Genomic DNA, 27,927 nt, shown 5'->3' on the forward strand with positions numbered 1-27,927 from the left:
TGTCAATTATATATATTGATATTTATTATACATATATACAATTTAAAATCTCTTTCTGTAATTTAGCTTTTTTTAAAAAAAGATTTTATCCATTTATTTGAGAGAGAGAGAGAGAAAGAGAGAGAGCACAAGCGGGTGGAGGGGCAGAGGGAGAGAAACAGACTCCCCGCTGAGCAGGGAGGCTGACGTGGGGCCTGATCCCAGGACCCTGGGATCATGACCTGAGCCGAAGGCAGACACTTAATCGACAGAGCCACCCAGGCACCCCTGTAATTTAGCTTTTAATTATGAATTTCTTTTAAAAGATTTTATTTTTAAGTAATCTCCACACCCAACGTGAGGCTTGAACTCACAACCCTGGGATAAAGAGTCACTGACTGAGCCAGTCAGGTGCCCCTTTAATTGTGAACTCTTAAGTGATGGAAGGAGTGCAGGATTCAATGCTGGACTATAATTCAATGGGGATTTTTAGATATTTTGGTGGGGATTTTTAAAGTTTCTTGCAAATATAAATCAAGCTTGCTCCAATTCCACAAGAACACCACCACAGTCTTTAGGATGCAGAAAAATCACTGGCTTTCCATGTGCTCCTATTTTGGCCTCTTCACTTAGACTACGAATCTTCTTCTCTTTCAAATCCATCACAGCTGCATTTATATCGTCCACCTTGAGAAAAGGAAATAAATAAGGACACTTTTGAGATCACAAACATACCAAAGTATAGGATCTTAGAAGAAACTTTGCAAGCTCATGAGGTCCTTCTCCTCCACCTTTGGGTAGAATCATTCTTAAACCATCACAAAAATAAGCTTAATGCTTCCAGAGAAGGAAAAGAAGTTGGTAAATTTTCATAGGTGAGCAACCACAATGCTTAGAGTTTTCACCATTAGTAAACATTTCTCCTTACAACCTAAAAAATTTGTTACACTTTATAATATTTTCTTTTAGCAGTACTATTGGCAATACTACATATATTGTTTTTTCTTAAAAGCTCTGAGTTCCTAATTTATAATAGAGAGATGAGGCCTATATAAATGGGCAAGAGATAAAAATGAGACAACAGAAGCTCTTTGCAGTATATGACACGGTAATAGTATGTATTCAAAAGATAGGAGTGCTTCTCTGGATCCCCAAACCTCCCACCTGCCAAACCACCTAGTTATTACTTTTGAGATTAAAACTTCATATTTTCATATAAATTACTATGAAATTGCCACCTAATGTTTTTCCCCATTCTAAAAAATCCAAACATTTATAATTTTATAATTCTCTTCTAAATCATTTCTATTTTCTTCATATTTATTGGCAGTCTGGGAAAGGAGCAAATGTGTTTCTATATACTTTTGTTTAAAGATAGATAAATTTGATTTAATTAAAATTAATAACTTCTGTTCCTCAGAGACTCCCCCCCAAAAGAGTGAAAAGGTGATGGGTATTTGTAATATGTATCTATTTTTTTTGGTTATGTTAGTCACCATACATTACATCATTAGTTTTTGATGTAGTGTTACAGGATTCATTGTGTATAACACCCAGTGCTCCAAGCAATATGTTCCCTCCTTAATACCCATCACCAGGGTAACCCATCCCCCCACCCCCCTCCCCTCTAAAACCCTCAGTTTGTTTCCCAGAGTCCACAGTCTCTCATGGCTCGTCTCCCCCTCTGAATCCCCCCCTTCATTTTTCTCTTCCTTCTCCTAATGCTATTCCTTATTTTCCACAAATAAGTGAAACCATATGATAATTGACTTTCTCTGCTTGACTTATTTCACTTAGCATAATCTCCTCTAGTCTCATCCATGTTAATGCAAAAGTTGGGTATTCATCCTTTCTGATGGCTGAGTAATATTCCATTGTATATATGGACCACATCTTCTTTATCCATTCGTCTGTTGAAGGGCATCTCAGCTCTTTCCATAGTTTGGCTATTGTGGACATTGCTGCTATGAACATTGGGGTGCATATGGCCCTTCTTTTTGCTACATCTGTATCTTTGGGGTAAATGTCCAGTAGCACAATTGCTGGGTCATAGGGTAGCTCTATTTTTAACTTTTTGAGGAACCTCCACACTGTTTTCCAGAGTGGCTGTATCTATACACTTGATGAAAGAATGATGCTCCTCTATCTTGAAAAGTCATCCTTCTTAGACTGAGAACCCAGTAAATGGATGGAAAGCTATATGAGATCCCCTATTCCTAGGCAGTCATAAATCACCCTGGAGTTTAATAATCTAATGGCATTCTAAACATAAAAAAAGCACAGAGAATATAATACCCATGTACCCAACATATAGATTTACAATTGTTCATATTGGGGCACCTGGGTGGCTCAATCATTAAGTGTCTGCCTTCAACTCGGGTCGTGATCCCAGGGTCCTGGGATCGAGCCCTGCATTGGGCTCCCTGCTCAGTGGGAAGCTGCTTCTCCCTCTCCCACTCCCCCTGCTTGTGTTCCCTCTCTCACTGTGTCTCTGTCAAATAAATGAATAAAATCTTTGAAAAAAACAAAAACAAATGTTCATATTTATACAATCTGATTTTTAATGAGCCAAGGATTATAAACTAAATTCTAAAACTTGACAAACAACTGATAAGGATACTAGATGTTACTATATATAAATGATGATTTCTTCAAATAGTATACATCCTATTTGTACATTCCTGACAATGTTTCATTTTAAACTTGATAGCTATATCAAAGTCATGCCCAGACTATGATCATGGTTACTTCATGTATCTTGAAATAATTGGTCTACTCTCATAACAATAGAATTCCTCCTGATGGCTTATCTTTCCATATCTGTATATAATTAATGAATTTCATTCTATTGAATGTTAACTTCTCTTTCCATTTTCCCAAAGTTAGTCTTAGTCTTTTCATTTTAAAATAATTAAAAAATTATGCAGTACATGAAAATTTAATCATCCAGATAAAGTTAAGTACCCATTTACTACCACCACTATCACTTTTCTCTCCAGAGGGAACTATTATCCTCAGTTCAGCACATGTTCCTCCAAATCCTGAAATAAACTTATAAATTTAAATATATGTGTATTAGTAAAGAATTGGCTTTGTCTGAAGAGAGGTCTTGCTTCAATGTCTGGGAGATAATCTATGTAACCTGAGAGGAGTGTCTTTGTTTAGGGTAGAGACTGACCAGATTGATTCTTAAAGTAGAGCTGGCCATACCCAAGTCTTAGTGTGGGGGCTGGCCATGCCAGAAACCATGCGATTTAAGGTAGGAGCTGTGGGTCACATGATATCAGTAGATCTGGAGACAGTTCAACCATGTGTTCAAAATTTAAGGCGAAATACGCTAAATAAATAAAAATAGATATATCCAAAAATAAAATGAACAATCCACCAAGATGTCAAAACAATCTTGACTCTGCATGTACCTAATAGTACCACCTTGAAAAATAGAAAGCAAACCGAACATGCATAGTTCTCAGTCTCTCATACATCAAGCAGACAAAAGATTAAGGATAAAGACACGCTGTAGTAGTTCTTTGACTACTCTGGTTATATGTGCCTTATCAGATATTTGATTTGCAAATATTCTCTTCCATTCTGTGAGTTGTCTTTACGCAAAACTTTTTAATTCTGATGAAGCCCAGTGTTATTACTTGTGCTTTTGGTGTTATATCTAAGAAATCATTGCTCGATTCAAGGTCATGAAAACTTGTGCCTGTTTTTTCCAAGAGTTTTATAGCTTTAGCTCTTACATTTAGGTCTTTGACCCATTCTGAGTTAATTTTTATATATGGTGTACTACAGCTTTGTAGTAAAATGCCATCTTGACCCAGTTCTGAGGCCCTGGGCTAGAGGCTGGTTAGTTCTTCTTGAGCAACTGATAAAGTCCACATCCCAACCATTTCCCTTGTCAGCCTTACACTCTCTAGCCATTATGTGCCCACTCTAATTGACCCAGAGATAGATACCAGACAACCAGGTACAATCCCTATGCCCCAGAACCCACAGAATTATTCAAATTAGCCAATCTAAAGGGAGCCTATGAAACCTAACCCCACCCCACTTGCCCCACTAAGCTGCCCCTACAGCTCCAGTTTGCTGTTACTTTGTCCCCAGGTGCAATCCCATGTGGCCTACAGGGCAGCTTTCTCTCATCTGGAGTTCTAAGGAACAAAGAGTTTTGCTTTTCATCTATCCAAGTGTCACTGTATTGTGTCCCACCATCAAAAGAATCTTTAAATCTTATAAAACATAAGGTGTAAGGCAAGTGTCCCAATACATTCTTTTGCATGTGGCTATCTAGCTGTCCCAATGCCATCTGTTGAAAAGACTAGTCTTTCCCCATTGGATGGTCTTGGTATGTCTGTTGAAAACTTACTGTAAATATGAGGATTTATGTCTGACTCTTAGCTCTGTTCTACTGATTTCTATATCTATCCTTATGCTAGTACCATGCCATTTTGATTACTGTAGCATTGTATAAAGTTTTGAAATCAGGAAGTGTAAATCCTCCAACTTTACTATTCTCTTTCAAGATTGCTTTGGCTATTGGGGATCCCTTGCATTTCCATATGAATTTTAGGATTAATTTGTCCATTTCTGCAAAGATGCCAGCTAGAATCTGATGGGGATTGCATTCTTTCCATAGATCAATTTAGGGAATATTGCCATTTTTAATAATAGTCAGTCATATGATGCATGACATAGAATATCTTTCCATTTATTGAGGCCTTTTTAATCTTTCAACAATGATTTGTAGTACAATTTTTGCAGTTCTCTTGTTCAATTTATTCCTAAGTATTTCACCATTTTTGATGCTATTATAAATGGAATTGCTTTCTTAATTAAATTTTCAGATGTGTGGGTTTTTTTAAAAAAAAATCCAGATACATAATCTTTGCATTTTAATTGTTTAATCCATTTACATTTAATTAACATTCATATAGTTGAATTTGTCAATCATTTTATTTTTTTGTCTTATTAATACTTCATTCTTCCTTTCTTGACTTCTGTTGGTTAAACACGTATTTTTGAGGAAAAAAAAGAGAGTGAGTAAAACCAAGAAACAGATTCTTAACTACAGAGAATTGATGGTTACCAGAGGGGAGGTGGGTGGGAGGAAGGGTGGAATAGGTGATGTGGACTGAGGAGTGCAACTTGTTGGGATGAGCAGCGGGTATTGTATGGAAGTGTTGAATCACTAAATTCTACACCTGAAACTAATATTACATTGTGTGTTAACTAACTGGAATTTAAATAAAAACTTGGGGGAAAAAACATGTATTTCTGTACTATTCAATTTTATCTTAATTATATTTAGTTATCCCTTGCTTAATTTTCTTGATTGTTCTAGAGCTTACAATGTACATTTCAATCTTATTAGTCTACCACTTCATATATAAGAAACTTATAACAGTATACTTCCCTTTGCCCAATTCCCCTCCTTTATACTATTATCATAAGTTTTTCTTCTGTTATAAACCCTACATTTTAAAAATTTCAAGTCAATTGTCTCTCACATAATTTAAGGTAAGAAGAAAGTTATTTTAACCTACAAATTTACCATTTCTGGTGCTCTTCATTCCTTGTACAGATCTGAATTTTCATTTGGTATTATTTCCCTTTATCCTAAAAGGATGAATACTGAAAGATATCCTGAATATTTCTTTGTTTTTTCTTGTAGTGCAGGTCTACTGGACAGGAATCCTCTCATTTTTGTTCAATGTAAGATGTTTCCATTTCACTTTCATTTTTGAAGGATATTTTCACCAATTGCAAAATTCTAGGATGACGGGTTGTTTTGTTTTAAACTTTCTGTAAGAGTAGTTTTGAGTTCACAGCAAAATTGACCAAAGGTACAAAGATTTCATACATATAACCCCTGCCCCCACAAATGCATAGCTTCTGTCATTATCAACACATCCCATCAAAGTGTGCTATTTGTTACAACTGATGAACCTATACTGACAGCATTATCACCCAAAGTGCAGTTCACCTTAGGGTCATTTTGGTGTTGTACATTCTATGGGTTTGGACAAATGTATTTATCATTATGGTATCATACAAGGTGTTTTCACTACCCTAAAAATCCTCTGTGCTCTGCCTATTCATCCTTTCCCCCATCCCCAACCCCTGGTAACCATTTATCTTTTTACCGTCTCCATAGTTTTGCCTTTTCCAGAATGTCATATAGTTTTTTTTTTAAAGATTTATTTATTCATTTAAGACACAGAGATACAGAGAGAGAGAACATGAGCAGGGGGAGAAGCAGAGGGAGAGGGAGAAGTAGGCCCCCTGCAGAGCAGAGAGCCCGCTGCAGGGCTTGATCCCAGGACCCTGGGATCATGACCTGAAGCGAAGGCAGATGCTTAACCATCTGAGCCACCCAGGCGCCCCAGAATGTCATATAGTTAAATCACATATTAGATAGCCTTTTCAGATTGGCTTCTTTCACTAGTAATATATATTTAAGATTCATCCATGTCTTTTCACGGCTTGATAGCTTATTTCTTTTCAGTGTTGAAAATAATCCACTGTTTCGATGTACTAGTTTATTTACCCATTCACTTACTGAAGGATCAGAGCAGCCTTTAATCTACAACTGATTCTCCTCATTGATAAGTCAGTCCTGAATACTCTACTCCATGTCCCATAAATCACAAGGACTTCCACTATGGTGGGTAAGAACACAAACTACTCCAACTGGTGTAAGGATTGTCCCCTCTAATACTTTCAAAGTGTTCTATTCCCAACCTCAGGTAGCTTCCTCATATGCATGCATTGCTCAATATTCAGATGAAGACCTGGGAGGTACTGCAGATCTCTAGAAAACACTCTCTATGCAGATCTCTTTCCCATACTTTATACTGCAAACTCAATCACCCTGGCTTCCCCGGACTCCCAACTTCTATTTCCTCAACTCAGGGAGACTGCTAACTCTCACTTGGATTCCTCTTCCTGCACTGCAGTCTCGAAACTCTCCCCAGCCAGTAAGCTGAGAAATAGAAGGGCTCATCTTGTTTCCCTTCTTTCAGGAATGTGTTGTGCCGTCTGATGTCCAATGCCAAAAATCATTTCATATATTTTGTTTAGATTTTTTTGCTTGTTTGTTTGAGGCAAATGGATAAATCTGGCCTCTGTTATATTATCTCAGCTAAATTCCACATTGGCAGGGTTTTTTGTCAGTATCTAAAAAAAGTCATTACATATTATGTTATTTCATAATTTCTGTTGTCTTTTTTTTTTTCTGATTGCTTTTAAGATTTTCTCTTCATCTTTGGCTTTCAGCTTGACCATGGTATGCTTAGGTATGGTTTTGTTTGAATTTGCCCTACTTGGGATTGCTGAGCTTCTTGAATCTGTGGGTTGATGTCTTACCTCAGGTTGGTAATGTACTTGTAGACTCTTTCTTCAATTATTGTTTCTGTTCTATTTTCTCTCTTCTCTTTTTCTGGGATTCCAACTATACAACTATAAAACCTTTGACCATGTTCTACATCTCTCTTATGATCTATTCTGGTTTTTTTCCCCCCTCCATATTTCTTCCTCTTGATTTTGGACTCTAGGCTCTAGAACTTAAGAAGATAAATTTCTGCTCTTTTAAGCCACCAAGTTTGTGGTAATTTATTACGGTATCCCTAGAAAACAAATACAACCACTATATATCCATACTGAAATTGAACAATTAAATAAATGCAGATGGTGGGAGTCGAGTTTCTCACTGTTGGAACGGGCAGTTATGAATAGCAAAAAAGGCTCCCAGTGGTTCACATGGTAATGGGTTATAGCTAGAGACACCAGTATGAACTCATGAGTTCATCATAAAATTTCTGTCTGGTTATGTAAATATCTATCATCTATCTATCTATCTATCTATCTATCTATCTATCTATCTAGTATATACACATATATGCCCTTGCTCTGTTAGCTCAAAAGGCCAATTAACAGTGACAGACACCCCAGTAGCAACAAGCATACCAGAGCCCAGATCTTGGTTTCTAATACCATTCTCCAATAAAATGCACCAGGGCTCCTTGGAGAAATATCTGGTTTTAGGCTAGGGCAGGGAATATAGATGATAAGTCTGGAGCATCTTGCAGTGCCAGAAAATAAGGATGTGTGGGAGGAAAACAAACAAACAAAAAGATGGGGTACATCAGAGCCACAGGAGTCAACCCAAAGTGCCCTTTTGACAAAGCTGGAACAATTTGAGCAACAAAATAAAGTGGTATTGTGTTATAGCCCAAAGTATAAATAACTATAAATCTTCACTGATATAAATGTCTTAATGGATAAGTAACTTATTGAATAACAAATAATTAAATAAATAAACAGGGAAGAACAGATGAATCTTCCATTCAGGAAAATTCCAAATAATTTATGGAATTATCAAAGAGATGGAGCCTAACTCTCCATCCCTTCAGTGTTGGCCTCATACAGTGACTTCCTTCCCAAAGTTTATATTATGGAGAAGGGGGAAAAAAGTGTAACTTTACAGTGGAAAGACATGATGACATTTCCTCAGGTAGGGGATAAAAGTCAATATTAACAGTAATGTCATGTTGATAATATGTATCCTTGATGTGATATGATGAGAATGACAATTTACCTCTGTGGTCTTCCTCCCCAAAATAAATAACCCTAGTCTAAATCATGAGAAAAATTTCAATTGAGGGACTTTCTACAAAATAACTAACTGGTAATCCTCAAAAATATCAAGGTCATCAAAAACAAGGAAACTCTGAAAAAGTGTCACAGGCAAGAGGAGCTTAAGGAGACATGATAACTAAATGTAATGTGGTATCCTAGATGGGATCCTAGAACAGAAAAAGGACACTGGGTAAAAACTAAGAAAATCTAAATACAGATTTTAGGTAATAATAATGTTTATCAATCTGGTTCATTAATCGTGACAAATGTACTATACTAGCAAGAGGTTAATAATTTTTTTTTTAAAAAGGACCTAAAGAGATTAACAAGCATTTGTAATAAGTGGACCTTGTTTGAGTCCTGATTAGAATAAGTCAATCTAGAGACATTTGTGAATCAATCTAATAAATTTGCTTCATGGACTGTGTATAAGATGGTGCCAAAAGATTTATTTTTAATTTTGATCAATATGATAACATCATGGTTAATTTTTTAGAGACAAAAACTACATAAAGATGAAATGACATGTTGTGAATGATTCTTAAATAGTTTAAGAAAAAAAAATAAAGCAAATGTGCCAAGATCTTGAAAATTGCTGAATCTGTGTGATGGGAGTTCATTACATTATTTTTTTCTACGTCTTATATGTTTGAAAAAATTCGTAACAGAATCATGACTTTTTTCCAAGTGCCCTTTTGGTAACTTCTACTCTCTAAATATAATCATGGATATTCTCATTATAGAACATTCTACCCAAGTACAAACATCTACAATTCTGATGTTGCATCTCCATTTTTAGTATACTGCCTCTTCAATATCCTTTAATTCAAGAAATACTTCTAAGACTTAATAAATTAGATTTATATTTTGAAAAAATGCCTACACTAACACAGACACTTAACAGGGCACTTTGAGTTGACCCCTGTGTCTCTGATGCCTACATTAACACTGCACTAGCATCTATTTCTATTTCTGTTACTATTTCTATATTACTGATTTTGATTTTAAAGATCTTGTACCATATTCATCCTTTTGTTAGAGTGTTGCTATAAAATTTACAATTCTTCGGAAGTATTCCTAATATTTTGCTTGGCAGTAATAAAAACAATGAAATAAAACTGTCTTAATTTTCTGAATTGAAAGTGGATGCATTATGTACTTTAAGTTTATAAGAAATGCAAAGCAATTTGATTTGGGAAGTTAAGTCTTTCCCCTTAAGGAATAAAAATAACACAGTCAATAATAACCCATCTACAAATTTTTTATTTTATAGTCCTTTGTACAATTACAGTTATGCATCTTATAGCTCTGTATGACCTTGAATGCCATTAAGTGAAAATCTGCGCTATTTATCTCATCTTCCTATCAGCTTTTTTTTTTTTTTTTTTTTGGTGGTAGTGGTTGTGTGGGTTGTACCTTGTGTCTGAGGAAATTTATTTTGATTTTCTCCTGTCATTTGTAAATTAAGAGCGCCAATACTCCAAATAAAAGATGTTTGGACTGTCACAGTCGGAATTCAGAATCCTCAGGTAAATCTTATGCTCTCTTTGATCCTGAACTGCTTCATCTAAAAAATGTCAATGCAGTCTTACTTGTTAGACGATAAGGAGTTGGACTAAGTAACATCTTTTTAAAAATCTTAAGGTATATAATTCTCTGTAACCAAATTTTATGAACAATAGTGTGCTACTTAAAAAACTTTTTTTATTGAGGTATAATTAACATACAACATATTAATTTCAGGTATACAATTATATGGATTCAATAATTCTACACTGAGTAATGTACAGAATAATGTGCTTTCAATGGTGCATATTTTGACTACTTCCAAAAATATAGGCTTTTTATTTAATATTAGAATGATCCTAAATGATATCAACAATGAATGAAATTTAATCCTCAAATTGACATCAACCCATTAAAGTTAAAATGAAAAGTCTGGATAAAATATTTGTTTCAACTGTCTTCCCCGCCTTCCAAACTAAAAACTAAGTAAATTATGCAAACCTAACAATGTTATTTTGCATGGGGTTCAGAGGGTTCTTATGTATTCTTCGGAATTATGACAGAAGGGCATAGATCACCTCAACTTCCACATTTGTTTAATTGACAGGATTCTTTTATTCTAAGAGGATCTCTCCTTTTCCTTCTTATTTTTTCTTGGTAATAAATTTGCATTTTCTTTTACAAAATGATGTTAGCAGTAGTTGGAAGTTTAGATTTTTTTTCCTTAACACAAAGTTTAAAACCTCATTAAACTGTCTACTTTTTTGTTTTGTTCTTTTTTCTGGAAATGTTATCTTTCTATGAAACCCTCACATCTGGGAACTGGTGACATACAGATCACTCATGGAGCTTAGCTATCCCCTAGGGTTTATCATAAAGCCAAAAAGAGAATGGAACTTTTTAAAAAGCAGAATTTTCTGCCTTTTTGGTTGAAGAATAGACATTCCCCAGTATGCAAAAAATAAGTTGTCTTACTAGCCTTACAATTTTTCTTTCATAAGGAATATATGCTCAATGGAAACAGATCTATAAAACATACAAAACCATAAAGAAAAAAATTGGTCCTCTACTATGGGACTACTCAGAAAATAAAACTGCTGCATTTCTTTACACTTTTTTTAATCTTATTTTTTATTTTTATTTTATCTTTTTTAAGATTTTATTTATTTGAGAGAGAGCACAAACAGGGGTGGGGTTGAGGGAGAGGGACAAGCAGACTCCCCACTGAGCAGGGAGCTGGACGCGGAGCTCGATCCCAGGACCCTGGGATCATGACCCGAGCCAAAGGCAGACACTTAACCCACTGAGCCACCCAGGCACCCCAATCCTATTTTTTACATAACATTTTTATCATTCATGTTTCCCCATCAGCCTGGTGCAGGATTACCTCTAGATGAAATCTAATATCCTTTCTGTACTTGTAATGCCATTTCTCAGACTGGCAAGCCTGACTCCCATGATCCTCACTATACTTATTTGATTAAACCCTCTAAGAAATTAGCCCTTACCCCCGCTGCTGCCCTTCCCTCAGCAATGTACTCTTCACCACGTGTGTCCCCTCCCCACTCCCCTGGCTGCCCCTCCCCCTCCATCGGAGCTCCCAATCACTACCCCACATCACCAGGCCCCCTGTGTGGAGGCCTCCTAACCCACTTGGGTTCAGGCACTCCCTGTGTAATAGTCCTCCTCACCTTGCTTGGGCCCCAACCTTGTGCACAGAATTGTCCCAAGGTGTACACATGCTTCTCACTCTGTTTGGGCTCTGATTCCCTATACCTGCTTCCACTCCATGTGGATATCTGCCTCACCCTGCTCAGGCCCTGGCTCCCCATATCAGGCCACCTCATGCGAGAACATTTATCATACCATCCCACTTGGCTTCAATTCCCCACTCCGAGTCACCATCTCCCCCTGCACTGATACACTCCTCACAGGACTCAGGTCCTGACTCTACCCTCCCCCACCACCCTCCCACACACAGTGTTAATACCTCCCTCACACTATTTAGGCTCTTACACTCCATGCTGCCTGCTCCCACCCACATGGATGCCACCCTCAACAGGCCTGCACTGGGCTAGCCTTCCATGCTGATGCCCTTCTCACGCTGATATCTGAAGCTGAGCTGTCTCCCTAAAGGTACACCCCAACCCCATCCTGTTCAGATACTGACACCCTGAGCTGGACCTCCTCATGCATGGGCATTTTACTCAGTCCCTGGCTTTCCCATGGCAGGCAGCTCCCACTTGCAGATGCTCTTCTTATCCAACTCTGGCCCCAACACCCTGCTCTGGGCTACTCCAGCTCTCCCCACAAACACGGACAACTATTTTGCTGTGTCCTACCTAAAGTCTTCAATACCGAATTGTTCAAGAAGAGAAAGGAAGGAAGGAGGAAAGAGCCATAATTATTCTGAATATTCTTTATTTTCCCTCTTGTTTTGGAAACTACAAAGTGATATTGGGTAAAACAAATAGACATACTAATCTTACCTTTAGTTTTATTTTGCCTTATATTTCTTTTTTGTTCTAATTTGCACTATTACTTATGTTCATTATTTTATATCTTATAAACTATATTTTGGTCAGTCACCCACCAATCCTCTGTGGAAAACGCAGGGCTTGTGTGAATAAATGAGGCACGCACAACTCCAGGAAGAAAGGGACTCTGTGTTTTGTTCAGCTACATATCTCCAGCACCTAAGGCAGCAAGGATCAGAGTGAAACTGAAAATACTCGACAATCAGCAATATAATGTAGACAAAGACATGAACCAAATAGAATAGAGGGGAACTTGTTGGGGATCAGTTCTGGAAGACCCCTGCTGAAAGTGTTAATGAATTGTGTGTTGTGCACGTGTACATGAAAATGAAACCAAAAGCCAACTTTGACAGAAAGCTGTTGATAAGTTGGTGAGAAACTAATTCATGTACGAGAAAAAAGTACCTTTTGTTTAAAATCTGTCAAGTCAACAAAAAGCTATGATGTCTGCCCACAGCAGACACACTGCTAAACCAGGGGTTTTATATGAAGTCCAAGTGGGAAAGAATATAAAGTATCCTGGTGATAATTACAGAGAAGAAATTCACTTCTCTGATGGGGTGTATTTAACATTTCAAAAGAAGGAAGGGCATTAAGAAATAAGTGGCTAGGAGCCATAAAGCTATAGAAGATTGTGAGCATTTTCAGAAGACACATTCTGAATGTTGCCTATCCCCCAAACAGGAAAAGCCAAAGTCACTGGTTTTTAAATATCACTATGTAGATGATATTTATCATTTTCTACCTTATCAAGCACCTATCTTGAATCTCCTTATATTTACAAAGGCCAGATAGGTTACTTCCTCATGCATATGAGAATGCTGCTGGTTCCCACTTCTGGATCTTTGAAAATAAAATCATTCTATACCATTTAAAAGTTTCCCACATTTTCCTTTTGCTTAGAACACATTAGTATATTGACGGCTATACACTTGTCCATGGATTCTTTGCTGCTCCTCCCATCAAGAGGCAGGGTCTATGTCCTCTTCTCTTGCAGTTGGTCTGCCTGAAAAGCTTGTGTATGACCAAGAGACTGGTGTGGGACTTCAGAGGCTGGGACAGAAATGGCCATGTGGTTCCGCCTGGCTCTCTTGGGACACTCACTCTGGGGGAAGCCAGCTGCCCAGTAAGAAGTCCAGCTATCCTTAAAACTACCCTCAGCAGTTGAAGCTGAACAGGTTACATGCAGGTGCTCCTACTGGAAGGCCTGGCCAAGCACCCAGCTGCTGGCTGGAATCAACAGCCACCTCAAATGAGGCGAGCCTTCACACAACTGTACCTCCAGTCAGCATTTGACTGTAAGCACATGAAAGATCCCAAGTTAGAACTGCCTGGCAGAGCCCTCCCCCAAACTCCCAGCCCACAAAATCCTAAACAAAATCAAATAGTTGTTGTTTGCCACCCCAAAGTTGTAGGATAATGTGTATCAATGGCAACAGTAACTGTAATGACCAAGAAAGTATTTTTCTGACCAATTCTATTACTTTTTGCACTTTCAGTGCACTTGGGTCTGAAATTGCCTTTTACTGAACAGACTAGGTTATACTGTGCTCAAATAATTTACCCTGAAGAGTCAATGGGATGGAAGGTATGCCAGATATCTTCCACTCGCCCCTTTGGTTTCCTTCTTCGCTGTGTTCCACTCTGCTTCATCACGCTCTGTGTGTCAGGAAGTTTATTTGCATTCAAAAACTTGCTTTTCTCTGGGTCCACTAACATGAAGATAGGAGGGTGGGGAACAGGTGAAGTGGGGATATTTAGTCCCTTGCCCCCACCCTGCCCAGTTTCCCTGGCTTGCTCCCTCTAACGAAGGCCACCACTCTTGTTTAGAGACCTGCTCAGTACACTTCCCTCGGTAGGTCCTGGTAATGGTCCTTCACTTGTCCCTTCAGACTTAAGAGGTTCTAACAGTCCCCATCCCATCCCAGAGCTAGCCTTAAGGATACTGCGCCATGTACTGTTGACTACCTAAACTTTGCCCATGTCTTATAAGGAATTCCCTTACTAAACTCTCCTAGAATCACCCAGTTTAATATGCCATGCATTTCTTGCTGTTTCCCTAATCCTGTATCTGTGATTATTAAGAATCATTAAATATGTCTTTACATTAAAAAAGAAAATTTACCCTGAAATCTCACTGGCTTCGTTCAACAGAAATGTGTCCTGTTCAAGGATAGGTGAGGAATTCTGCTCTATCTGGTGAGTCAGGGAATCAAACCCCTGCATGTGATGACGACTTCATTTCATAGACTGCGGCAGCAGGCGACCCTAACTCTCCTATGTTTCCATCCTACAGCATACCTTCATTCAGAAAAAGTGTCATGCTATTCTGGCAATATCATTTTTTCAAAATTACCAAGTGCAGCATAGATGGGTGGTCTCCAATACGCCCTCCCCTTTTCCTTTTAATTATAGCAATAGCACAAGTTTTAGCAGGGTACCTAACCGCCTGACTACAGACCGCACTTGCAGCCAAGAGTACCAGGTGATGAAGCTCGGGCCAATGGGACACGAACAGGAGTGATATGTCTAATTTCTAGATCCTCTCTTTTGCCTTGTATGCTCTCTCTGCCTCCCCTCCCCTCTGGGACACCTCACTTTTAGACTGAGAAGAGAAAAATAAAATCCATCTATCCATCTACCTAGTTAAGCCACTTTATTTTTTACAGAGAGTAGAGAACAATGGCAGGGAGTGTCATACTAACTTAGCAACTAACTTTTCACACCTTTTCCTATTGCACAGCTTCATTTTATACTGACATACATTTTCATTTCCCCCTTTTAATCTGTACTTTTGAATTCGCTGTTGCAGTACTGAACTTCCACTGTTCTTTACTTAACTGAACTCTAACTCACATGGCAGCTTCCTTTGAAGGCCTGGACTCTCTGATGTGGAACACAGACACTAGTGTGGGAAAGGGAAGAGTCAATTCAAAGGTTGATGATCCTGCTTCTCATCTTGGGGGGGTGTCTTAGACAAACCCTTAGACAAGTCCACTGAAATAAAGACTTGCAGCCAAAATTAACCTCCTAAAAAAGGTGTAAAGGTTAAATATTGGGCTTGTTTATCTACTAACATGTTATGGCTTCCTCACCTCAAATTTTAAACTTAGCCAATATAATGGAGGCAATGTGGTACCATGGCTAATAGTGCAGATCCTGGAATCAGAACAAATCTGGTTTGACTCTCAGCCTTCCCACTTACTACTAATTTGACTACAGGCAAGTTAACTGTCAAAGGGGAGTAGAATAGCTCATAGAGTAGCTGTAAAAATTAAAGAAAATAGTACACACTGAGTACTTGGTATACTGCCCGAGGATTCAATGTGAGCTGTTAGTATAACTGTTCCTTCGCATATGCTATTTCCTCTGCCTGGAATACCTTTCTCCTCCTTGATCTGGGGAATTCCTTCACATTCATTACAACTCATGCCCTGTGATACCTTCTCACCTCCTCTGCTGGCCGGGAGCAACCTTTCCCTTATTGATGTTACTGAGAAGACGTGTGTATTAATTCTGTTTTATCAGAGGATAGTGTACTTGCCTGTTTAAATAGCTGCCCCCTCCTCACTGTGTGCATGGTCCATTTCTTCTTCATTGCTGAATCCCTCTACTCAGTGGAGTATATATTGTAGGTTCTCAAATATGTTTGCAAAATGAACTGAATAAATCCTTGAATTCACTCTAGAATCAACCCCCTTCTCTTCTAGATTAGGAATGAGGCCTACCAATTAATTATGCCATTCTTTCTATCAAAAGAATTGTCCTATCAAAATAATTTAAAGTGAAGCATAATTAGTATTGCTGATATTACAAAAGGCAGTTATCTGAACATGAATATCTACAGATACGGGCTCTCTAATGAGAATGTTCTTGTCTAACATTTCAAGTTTTTCTCGGGAATTGTAAGCAGATGCAATTGAAAGGTCTTAAAATCACGGTCAGTAATTGAAAATATATTGCTATTGTAATAAGGAACAAGTTATTAGAATTTAAAGGATAGAAAATAATCATAAGAATTTAGCATGTATATAGAAATTCTTACTCTATAAAGTGTTTTCACCTTCTTCTTCTAATTGCCTTGTGGTAGTGAAAGCAGCTGTATTCCTTTTACATGGGAGGTTATGTATAATCAATAAATACTATAGCAAAGATGCAAATCTATTTTGGCCAGCTTTGGTAGCCTTTGTTGTGGCTGTTAAATCCAGACTTCAGTAAAATTTATTATTATTATTATTTAGTTTTCTAGAGGAAAAGAGAATATATCCATGGATCCATCTTTGAATAAGACCAATATTACCATTCCCTTTATAGAACTTAATACCAGTTTCTGATGACAGTGACAATATCTAGTCTTAAAGAGTAAAAGACACTTTGGTGGGGGGTGGGAGGCATGGGGTGGCTGGGTGATAGACATTGGGGAGGGTATGTGCTATGGTGAGCACTGTGAATTGTGTAAGACTGTTGAATCACAGACCTGTACCTCTGAAACAAATAATACATTATATGTTAAAAAAAAAAGAAGAAGATAGCAGGAGGCGAAGAATGAAGGGGGGAAATTGGAGGGGGAGATGAACCATGAGAGACGATGGACTCTGAGAAACAAACTGAGGGTTCTAGAGGGGAGGGGGGTGGGGGGATGGGTTAGCCTGGTGATGGGTATTAAAGAGGGCACATTCTGCGTGGAGCACTGGGTGTTATGCACAAACAATGAATCATGGAACACTACATCAAAAACTAATGATGTAATGTATGGTGATTAACATAACATAATAAACTTTAAAAAAGTGCAAAAAAAAGACACTTTGTAAAAGAGAAATTTGAAACACCAAACATTGAAATAAAATACCTCAATGCAGATATGATGCATTCCTCCAGCCTTGTTTTTCTGCAGGAAAGCTGCAATTGGACTGTCATTTCCCAACGGATGAAGCAGCTCCATCTTGGTGTTTCCCAGGTTGACAAAAACAACAGATACTCCGTGCTCAGGAATAGGGACCGTCTCACTTACGTGGGCCCCCAGAATATCCATATAAAATGCCTTGGCTTTTTCCAAGTCTGGCACTGCAATTGCTACATGATTGAGTCGACCCAGGTTCCACACAGGACCTGCCACTTGAAGCGAGGACAGTGATGTGGAAAAAGTTCTTACTTTCGGAACTGGAGTCTGAAGTCTGGAAAAAAGCCCTGAAAAATGGGACAGCCATTGACATCCTTCTTTTGAGAATTAATGGATTTATAAAATTAATTTTTTAAAAAACTAAATGCATAATACATTTAAAAATCATTTATATACATATTGTGGTTTTAATTACTGAAATTAAATCAGAGAGATAAATGGAAAAACTATGTCAATATTACTCTGCTCTGAAACAACTGTCTGGAATCAAAAAATTAATTCTGAGCTTTTTAGATTTAAAACAAAGATGGCATTTTTCATGATAATTTCTATTTACTGATAACACTTAAAGGATAACTGCACAGCATTAAGAATTACTTGCTATTCTCTGCATTTCACAAGAGGTTAAGTTTGAATGTGACAGTGAAACAACACACATTTAATGATGAGAACAAGTAATTTTCTTCCCTACCTATAACGAATTTTTTTGTCTTATAGTAATATGTATTAAAGTCGTGACTGTTACAGTGCTTTTCAATGTGTTTTTTTTTAATGATTACTAAGGAAAATATATCGTTGGGAGAAAAACAAGCAAAGATTAAGATTGTCCTTAAACTTGTGAGAATTCCCCCTGAAACCAGATTTTTAAAAACTGTTTCTTTTTGTAATTTTGAAGAATTAGAAGCAGAACTGCTTCTGAATGTGAAGAAATTGTTTTCATTTAGAAACAGAAGAGACTTGTAATGTGTTCTCCCTGTGGATTACTGTTTCCCCAGTCCCCAACGCACTGGATTTTAAGAGCTAGATTCTCCCCAGAACTAAAACTATATACATATACGAGGTCTAAAAATAATCTTGTAAAACTACATCACTTAATAAAAAAGGTACAAAATAGCAAATTGAAGAACACATATTCTAAACAATTAGATTTAGCTCTTAATGGAAAATACATTAAACAGTACTTAGTATCAGAGAGCTCCAGCTAACAAATAATTAATTCATTTACTGAAATTATTGATAATGAGATTAAAGTGACACTATTTAAGACCACAAACCTTGTGGGGAAAGGCAGTCTCATGTGTATAGTCTTTCAACCCCCACTCAACTGCATAAGGATGAAAACTTCCTTACCAAGAGATAAAGAGCCCATACGGCCTGTGCAGGGCTTATCATCTTGCCCTGGGAGTATCTTTCCCTCTTTCAGGCTCAATGAATGCTTTTTGGTCTCAGCTTAAAGTGTGTGCGTCATGTGTTACATGAGTCCTCACTGTTATATCAGTCCTCTGTGGAGAGGGGACAGCACAAGAGGAGTGTGCATAGGTAAACTGTCCTGCATGGCCACTGGGAGAAACTCACTGGCAATGGTGGACCAACACCCACTATTAAAGGTAATCTTGCTCTGTTTCCTTTCTATGTAAGTAAAGCACTGTTCCATCTACTGCTTGTGTTTTCTTTGAAGACTCTGGCACCAGGATGCAATGGGGAGAAGTGTTTAGAGTCCTCCCGTGGGATTGTTAACCAGTGTATGGTACTGCTTGACAAACGTGATGCATTATAGGTCAGTAGAAGGCAAAATTCAGCCTAAGATAGTCTTCTGCTATGCTCGAGCCTGTATTACTGATTATGGAAATACCCAAAGGTTGTCATTATCAATAGGTTGACACAGCTCAGTTCTATGGACTCACTGTATTTTGAAATTCAAGTGTATTCCAAACTAGTACGTACATACATAAATGTACAATTGAAAGTAAGTTTCATGAAAAGCATACCTAATCCTCAATAGATATGATGTGCTCTGATATTTTCTACTCTGTTGTATTTTATTTCAGTTTTTAAAAAAATTCTGGTACTACCTACTAAATATCTATGTTGCTAAGTTTGCTGTAAAGATTAGATATTTGGTGTAAAAATATAATACGGTGCCAGACATACATAATAGGTTCACAATAAATTCAGCCACTCTCATGATGATCATTTGCTAACTGAGTGGTACGCAGGGTAATCTGTGGAGACCAAGAAACTATCTCAAGAGCATGGTAACAGTGAATTTTAAAAATGCTAACCAACAAAATCATTGGTCAAACTGCTCTTCCCTTGCATCTCTACTATCTGTGCATCTGCAATGAAAGTTCAATACAGAACGTATTTGTATTAAAAAAAAACATTCTAGGTAAGGGCAATGATCTTTAGAGTAAAATGCACATCAAAAGAAGTCGTTTGCTCTGTGAAATCTTAAGGGTATCAAATATTGAGTCTAGGTATTTCTGAATTCTCTTTATCAGTGTTTTTTTTTTTAGATTTTATTTATTTATTTGAGAGAGAGAGAGACACAGCGAGAGAGAGAACACAAGCAGGGGGAGTGGGAGAGGGAGAAGCAGGCCTCCTGCCGAGCAGGGAGCCTGATGAGGGGCTTGATCCCAGAACCCTGAGATCATGACCTGAGCCGAAGGCAAACGCTTAACGACTGAGCCACCCAGGCGCCCCATCCTTATCAGTGTTATCTCTATAAGAATTGGGGCAGCTAGCTGGTGGTTCTTTGGCAGGCATCCTATTATCAGCAATGGAACACATGGAAATATCAAAGGAACAAATTACAAGATGTCCAAGTGAAGGTGAAGTTTTATATACTGTTCCGGTTTGTTGGGGGACATTCCAAAACCTCTGACACTGAAAAGGAAGCCCAAGCAACTCATGCTATCGGAAGTCTCCCTGTGGTCTACCTTTCTCCATAACCATTTTATCATGAGGAAATAGTTATTAGAATGACTGGTTCTTTTTCTTTTTAATGGAACACAAAATCTTCATTATATGTTAGGAAAATAGAAAGATAACATCTTTTTTTTAAAAGATTTTATTTATTTATTTAACAGAGGGAGACACAGCAAGAGAGGGAACACAAGCAGGTGGAGTGGGAGAGGGAGAAGACTCCCCGCTGAGCAGGGAGCCCAATGTGGGGCTCAATCCCAGGACTCTGGGATCATGACCTGAGCCGAAGGCAGACGCTTAACGACTGAGCCACCCAGGCGCCCCTAACATCTTTATATAATGTAAAAGTCAAGACTTTGTGGTTACAGGTTTATCTTACCTCTAGAAATGTAAACTAGCTTGAGAAAAAAATATCACTTTATTGGTCTTATTTGGTCTCTAGGAATAGAACAAAAATAAACCCAGTGATACTGGTGAGAATTCAATAATTCTTTAAAATGAAGGGTTAAGAGGGGCACCTGGCTGGCTCAGCTGGTAGAGCATGAGGCTCTTGATCTTGGGGTCATGAGGTCCCCATTGGGTGTAGAGATTACCTGAATAAATAAACTTAAAAAATAAAGGGTTAAGAGGATAAAACTAGCCAAAAAGCATGTAAGATACTCAATATCATTAGCCATTAGGGAAAGGCAAATCAAAAACACAACAGGATACCACTTCACACCCACAACTAAAAGCTTTGATGAGGATGTGGAAAAACTGGAATCCTTGTACATTGCTGGCAAGAATGTAAAATGATAGAGCTGCCATGAAAGAGTTTGGAAAACTCAGAAAGTTAAACATACAATTAGCATGTGACTCAGAAATTCCACTCCTAGGTACCTAAAATAATTGAAAACATGTACTTAAACAAAAACTTGTACACAAATTTTCATGACAGCACTATTCCCAATACCCATGGAAAATGATTCATATTCGTACAGTCCATACAGTGGATTTGAAGCAATGATACAACATGGATGAACCCTGAAAACACTATACCAAGTGACAACATTATGCTAAATGACAGCAGCCAGACAAAAAAGGTCGTATGTTATATGACTCCATTTATAGGAAATATCCAGAATGGGTAAGTCCACAGACAAGAAGCAGGACAGTGGTTGCCAAGGGCTGGATGGAGGTGGGAATGGGGATTGACTGCTTAACTGGCATGAGATTTCCCTTTGGGGTGATGAAAATGTCTTGGAATTAGGGGCACCTGGGTGGTTCAGTCGTTAAGAGTCTGCCTTCGGCTCAGGTCATGATCTCAGGGTCGTGGGATTGAGCCCCGCATCAGGCTCCCTGCTCTGCAGGAGGCCTGCTTCTCCCTCTCGCACTCCCCCTGCTTGTGTTCCCTCTCTCGCTGTGTCTCTGTCAAATAAATAAAATCTTAAAAAAAAAAAGTCTTGGAATTAAATAAAGATTATGTTTGCACAACATGGTGAATGTAACAAATGCTGCTAAATTGTACATTTTAAAATGGTACGTTATGTGAATTACCTTAAAACAACAAGGACAACAATAATGGGATGACTTTAGCTAAAAGTCTAAAGTGGGGGCACCTGGGTGGCTCAGTCATTGAGTGTCTGCCTTCAGCTCAGGTCATGATCCCAGGGTCCTGGGATCGAGCCCCACATCTGGCTCCCTGCTCCGCTGGAAGCCTGCTTCTCCCTCTCCCACTCCCCCTGCTTGTGTTCCTGCTCTCGCTCGCTCTCTCTGTGTCAAATAAATAAATAAAATATTTTTTAAAAAAGTCTAAAGTGAAATCCTGTAGACCAAGCAAACTGGAACATGAAACATGGAATAAAGGGGTACTGTGATATAGATCCTTATCGTTACTTAATAAAAAAGATTTCTGAAAAGTCTGCTGTGAACATTTAAAAAATTATACTTTCTCCTTTGCCTTTGGCAACTTTTAAAAGATATTTTTAATTAGGTTGCCCTCTGATTGGCAGGAATTCACAATTCTAGTTTTAGGTTTCTCTGCCTCCCATCTCAGAAAGGTACAACTACATTACTTTGAACTCCATAATGTGTAATTTGTGACTATTCCACATAGCTTCACAATAAACTACAATGTATAAATATGTGAATAAATGTATCAGATATTTAAAAACAGGAGTGTTGGGGCGCCTGGGTGGCTCAGTCAGTTAAGTGGCTGACTCGATTTTGGCTCAGGTCAAGATCTCAGGGTGGTGAGATCAAGCCCCATGTTGGGCTCTGCACTTGGCATGGGCTATTCTCCCTCCCTCTCCCTCTGCCCCTCCTCTCTGCTTACACGTGCTGCTCTCTCTCTCTCAAATAAATAAATACATCTTAAAAAAAACAACAACAACAACCAAACAGCAGTGTAAAACACAACAGGATTGCAAAGATGAGTGTCTACAGATTTAAGAAACAAATGACTTCCACAAATCAGGAATCTGATATATAAGAAAGAGATATGTTACCAAATCTGGTGTGTCTGAACTCTGATTCCTATCTTTCCCTCAATATTGGCTCTTACTAAATACTTTCAGTGCCTTGACTTAAAAATAACATTGCATTTCCTTCCATCTAGATTGCATTTATCTCAGACCAGTCTTTCCAAACACTGGCTCCAAACAACTAAAGGCTTAGCTGCAAGGGTCTATACTCAAATGCATTAAGGGTACTTACTGTTTAAAAGAAATTATGTTAAATTTGTACATAAGGTGCCACAAAACTGTGAATAGTCACTTGTAATAAGGTCTTCCTAACAGGTCTAATAGTCACCTTTAATAAGGTCTTCCTATAATTTACACACTATAAGGTTCCCTCATTTGAAGTGCACAATTCAATGTTTTCTTATATATTTGCAAAGTTGTGCAAATTTTACATAATCTAATTTTAGAGCATGTAATAAGTTTTCAAGTCTGAACTTTTGTATATCTTACTTGAGGAGACATAACATACTTAGAAAGCCATTCATCAGAAGTGCCTTCAAGTTGTTTGGTAAGAAGCCCATATATTTTCAGCATTTAACCAGTGGATTCACAGCACCATATACATATTTTCAACCTGTTTAAAACTCTGGTAGGAATAACTTTTTACTCAGCACAGTCAGCAAATAGACCATGGTTTTTTTTACCCCATTTACATATGACTTCATTATAGAAGTAAATCTCTCCTCACAGTTGTATAACTTGACCACTGTTGTCTCCTATTAGGATCATCTTCTATTTTCAAAACTACCTTTTTTCATGAAGGTAATCCTTTGCAAGCCAAAATGGAATTTATTGTGTGTGCTTAATAGAATTCATTTTTCTGAGCTTCTCCTGTTTTTCTGTAAAGTATTATGTTCCTTAAAGGTGGGGTCATAACATAAGATTACCACATTATCCAGCGATCCCACTTCTGGGTATATATCCAAAAGAACTGAAAATAGGGCTTCAAGGAGATATTTATTTATCCATGCTCATAGATGTATTGTTCACAATAGCCAAAATCTGGAAATAACTTAAGTGTCCATTGACAGATGAAAAGATAAAATGTCGTGGACACATACAATGGACTATTATTCAACCTTAAAAAGGAATGAAATTCTGACACATGGTACAACATGGATGAACTTTAAAAACATGCTAAGAGAAACAGCCACTCACAAAAGGACAAATATTGTATAATTCCACATATGTACAGCACCTGGAGTAGTCAAATTCATAGAAAGTAGAATAATGGTTACCATGGTTGGGGGTAGAAGATAACGGGGGCTATTGTTGAATAAGTATAGAGGTTCAGGTTGGGATGATGAAAAAGTTCTGGAGATGGATGATGGTGATGGCTGCGCAATATGAATATACAGTCGACTCTTGAACAAAATGGGGGGTTAAGAGTGCCATCCCCCAACAGAGTCAAAAATCCACATATAACTACTTAAAATCTTAACTGTTGACCAGAAGTCTTACTGATAACATACAGTCGATTAACACATATTTTGCATGTTATATGTAATATATATGCTATATTCTTACAATAAAGCTAGAGAAAAGAAAATGTTAAGAAAATCATAAGAGAAAATATATCTACAGTACTTTACTGCAAAATTGTGAGTATAATTGGATCCATGCAGTTCAAACCTGTGTTGTTCAAGGGTCAACTGTATTTAATGCCACTGAACTGTACAACTATATATGGTTAAAATGGGAAATTTTGTTATGTATATTTAACCACAATAAAAGAAAAAGTGGGGTTATTTAAGCTTCAAGCATCTAAAACAGGAGGATAAATCAGAGCTGGCCTTTAGAATACACTTTTTTCATTTTACTTTTCCCTTATGACAAGATGTCTATATAATTTACCAAAAAAAAAAAAATGTATCTTTATTAGCATTCAATTCTTGCAATAAATGTATGACTTTTTGGAAGTTACATTCCCTTCCTCTTGGTTTCCCCCCATCAACTACTGAATAAAAGTATTTCTAAAAATACACATATAAAAATGTATCTCCTCTAATATTCAAATTATTATTTATATGTTCACTTTCAGGTTTTGTGTCTAAATGTCATATAAGCAGCATGCCTTATGGTTAAGAATGTGGGCTCCAGTGTTAAGCTGCCCTGGTTCAAATCTTGACCCTACCATGAGTTCTGTAACTTGGGCTAGTTACGTACCCTCCCTGTGTCCTTCTTTTCTCATATAGGAAGATAATACCTACCTCATAGAATTTTCATGAGACTAAAATGAATAATACATATAAAGGGTTTAGGAAAGTACCTGGCACAAAGTACATAACAAATTCCAAGAACAATCATTATTAGCACTTACAGAAAGGTTACATCAATAACTTGCTTATAAATGTAAGCATCTCTGATTTCTAACATATTTTACGCTTTTAAAGGAAAAAACTGACCGTGCACCTACCCTATATATGATAGTAGACTTATATTAAAAATCTTTCTCAAACACTAAAGATTACTTGTATTACTTGTATTAATGTTTTGACATACATGGTATTTCTGTATTCCCTGAATCATTTCATCAATCCACAACTTAACTACTTTTTATGACAAGGAGACTAGTCTCCTTTTACTCTGGAAAACTTATGGTGTGCGCTGTGATTTTAGAAGATCTTTGGTAGTATTTCAGTATTTAGTGACTACTAACACCCTGGTGGAATAATAATGCTGGAAGGTATTATAGGCACAGTTCTCCTTTTGCTTTTTGATACAAGAATAGTGATTTACAATTTTTTCAAGTTAAAATTAGTTGTTTATAGTAACCCTCTTACTCACCCACACTGCTCATGACTATTGCTTTGAGAACTCCTTTTAATATCATATATAAGTGGAAACTATGTAACAATTCTGCCTTTCAAGAACTGTATAAGCTAGTTATTATCCCCAATGCAGATACTCCCTAGTCTCTAGGCATTCTCCATACTGCTGGGATTTACCAATAGTAGAGAATTGAATCCTATGGCATACCATGATGGACCATCTTGTTGATTTGACCTCATTACCAGTAGAGACCCATGGCTTTATTTCATTGTTAGAGTTATGCAACAATACTGCCCTGTAAGCTTGCCTAAGTCTGTAATCTTGCCTAAGCAAACTGTGAAATCATGAATTCTGAAGTGGGAGTACATCATGTGCCAGCCTAGCTCTGCTTATTAGTTCTCAGGGCCATAAAATGGACATAACAGTAATAGTTCAGTGAGCACTTCAATCTTCACCATAACTCTGTGCATCAGACAATATTATTTTTCCCATTTGCAGGCAAGGAAAATGGCCTGATTAAGTAATTTCCTCAAGGTCACACTAAGCTGGGCCTCAAGCCCAGGTCTGTCTGACATCAAAGTTGATGTTATTAAACCATGATGTTGAATCTTCTCTTTCCTCTGAAATTTTTACCATTATTTTGATTTTCAACTTTTAATATCTCCAGTGTATGTTTTATGAACAATATCCACATTCTAACAGATGGCTTTCTAAGAGATAATAAGAGATGACTCTTTGTCTTATTTTTCTTATCTTTGTTTTTTTGCAAAGGGTTACTTGCAATTGTGTGTGAGCTAAGATGCTGCTTATATCTTACTGGGGAGAGGAAGGAGGGACCAGGAGGAAACTCGAGAATCACCTATTAGATTCATTTCAACAAGCTGTACTCAGCCTATTATAATATTTTTTCATGTAACATATCACCCCTTCAAACTGATAAAGTGTGGAGACAGCTAAAACTACTATGGTGCACTTCTTTGTTATGTGGCTCATCGCTTAGCCCTGGTGACTTGCAATGATAAATGTATAAGAAATGTTGTGACCGGTAAGGAAGACTATAGTGATCAATAAAGAACTGGTTAGTTGGAGATGGGACTTCAACGGATGGCTAGAGCTGTGAATTTGAATAGGTGGAATAGAGAGAGCACTATCTAGCAAACCGATCTAACATTATTAAAGGTTCATCCCTGAACACTTTCTGAAGGTTCTAAGCTGAAGGCTTTATGGCAAATGTTCAGGAGTAACTCTTGAGACATTACCACTTGGGACTCTTCCTAACAGGGAATTTCAAATTAATTGAAATAGTGGCCCTCTGATGAAGAAGAGGAAAAAGAAAGAGGAGAAAGTGGGTGGCTTGAGAGTCAGAAAACTTGAGTTTCTGTCATTACTGAGTCTGTCCAGCTTTTTTTTTTTTTTTTTAAAAATGGAGGTGTAGAGGACTCAAGGAACCTTCCAAATCCGTCTGCCTTTGTCTTTCCTGTTTATATACGGAATAATAAACATATTAGGGCAGGAGGGAAAAAACACTCCCTTCGTATTCTTCACACAACTGACCTCCAAGTGTTTCCAGAGGGATACTGGAAGTACTTGGGAGTTCAGCTTACGTTTTTTTAAAGGACTTGCCCTTCTTTCTGGTTTCTCGCGTCTCCTATGGTGTACTGGAAATTAACACTCAATGTCTCTCTGCCACTTACTTCATCTACTTCTGTCCCAGGCTTGCTGTCTGTCCCCTTGGGCAAGTCCCTCGCCTCTCCGGGGCCACCTACAAAGAGGGGCAAGGTCAACTGCACACACCTCCTAAGGTGGCTGTGAGAATCGAATACTAGAACCCTCACGCTAACCTGAGGCGTTCCTCGGAGATACCTTCTGCCTAAGGTGCTGATCGGGGGACAGAGCGCAGTGGACGTTAGGTGCTCTGGCCACCCGCCGCCTCCCCCAGCTCCAGGCCTCGCGTCCCGCGCGCCCCGCCCCCCGAAGAGCCCCGACCGCTAGGGGTATTCACCTACTGCGCTCTCGGCCGCCACCGCCGCCGCCGCCGCCGCAGCCGCCACCTTCAACATGTACGCCATCTTTGGGAAGTGACCCAGTGAACCCCGAGGTGCTTCACCCGGGGAAAGGAGCTCAGTCGGGGGGCAGGTCAACCCGGCCGGGGGCGGGGCCTACG

General features: G+C 38.1%; 1 protein-coding gene across 1 annotated transcript; it reads right to left on the reverse strand.

The window, feature by feature from the left end:
* MCEE (methylmalonyl-CoA epimerase) lies at positions 1-27,869 on the reverse strand. The gene is made up of 3 exons (XM_028122845.2): positions 27,766-27,869; positions 17,515-17,852; positions 1-666 (listed from the first exon to the last, which is right to left on the reverse strand). Exons 1-3 carry the CDS (start codon positions 27,830-27,832, stop codon positions 514-516), a joined length of 558 nt encoding a protein of 185 aa, XP_027978646.1. The 5' UTR covers positions 27,833-27,869; the 3' UTR covers positions 1-513.
* Between the last annotated feature and the right edge of the window lie 58 nt (positions 27,870-27,927).

The sequence above is a fragment of the Eumetopias jubatus genome, unplaced genomic scaffold (assembly GCF_037043125.1).
Source record: "Eumetopias jubatus isolate StellerSeaLion01/CBP00866 unplaced genomic scaffold, mEumJub1_p1.0 scaffold_7, whole genome shotgun sequence".
In the NCBI taxonomy this organism is placed as follows: Eukaryota; Metazoa; Chordata; class Mammalia; order Carnivora; family Otariidae; genus Eumetopias; species Eumetopias jubatus.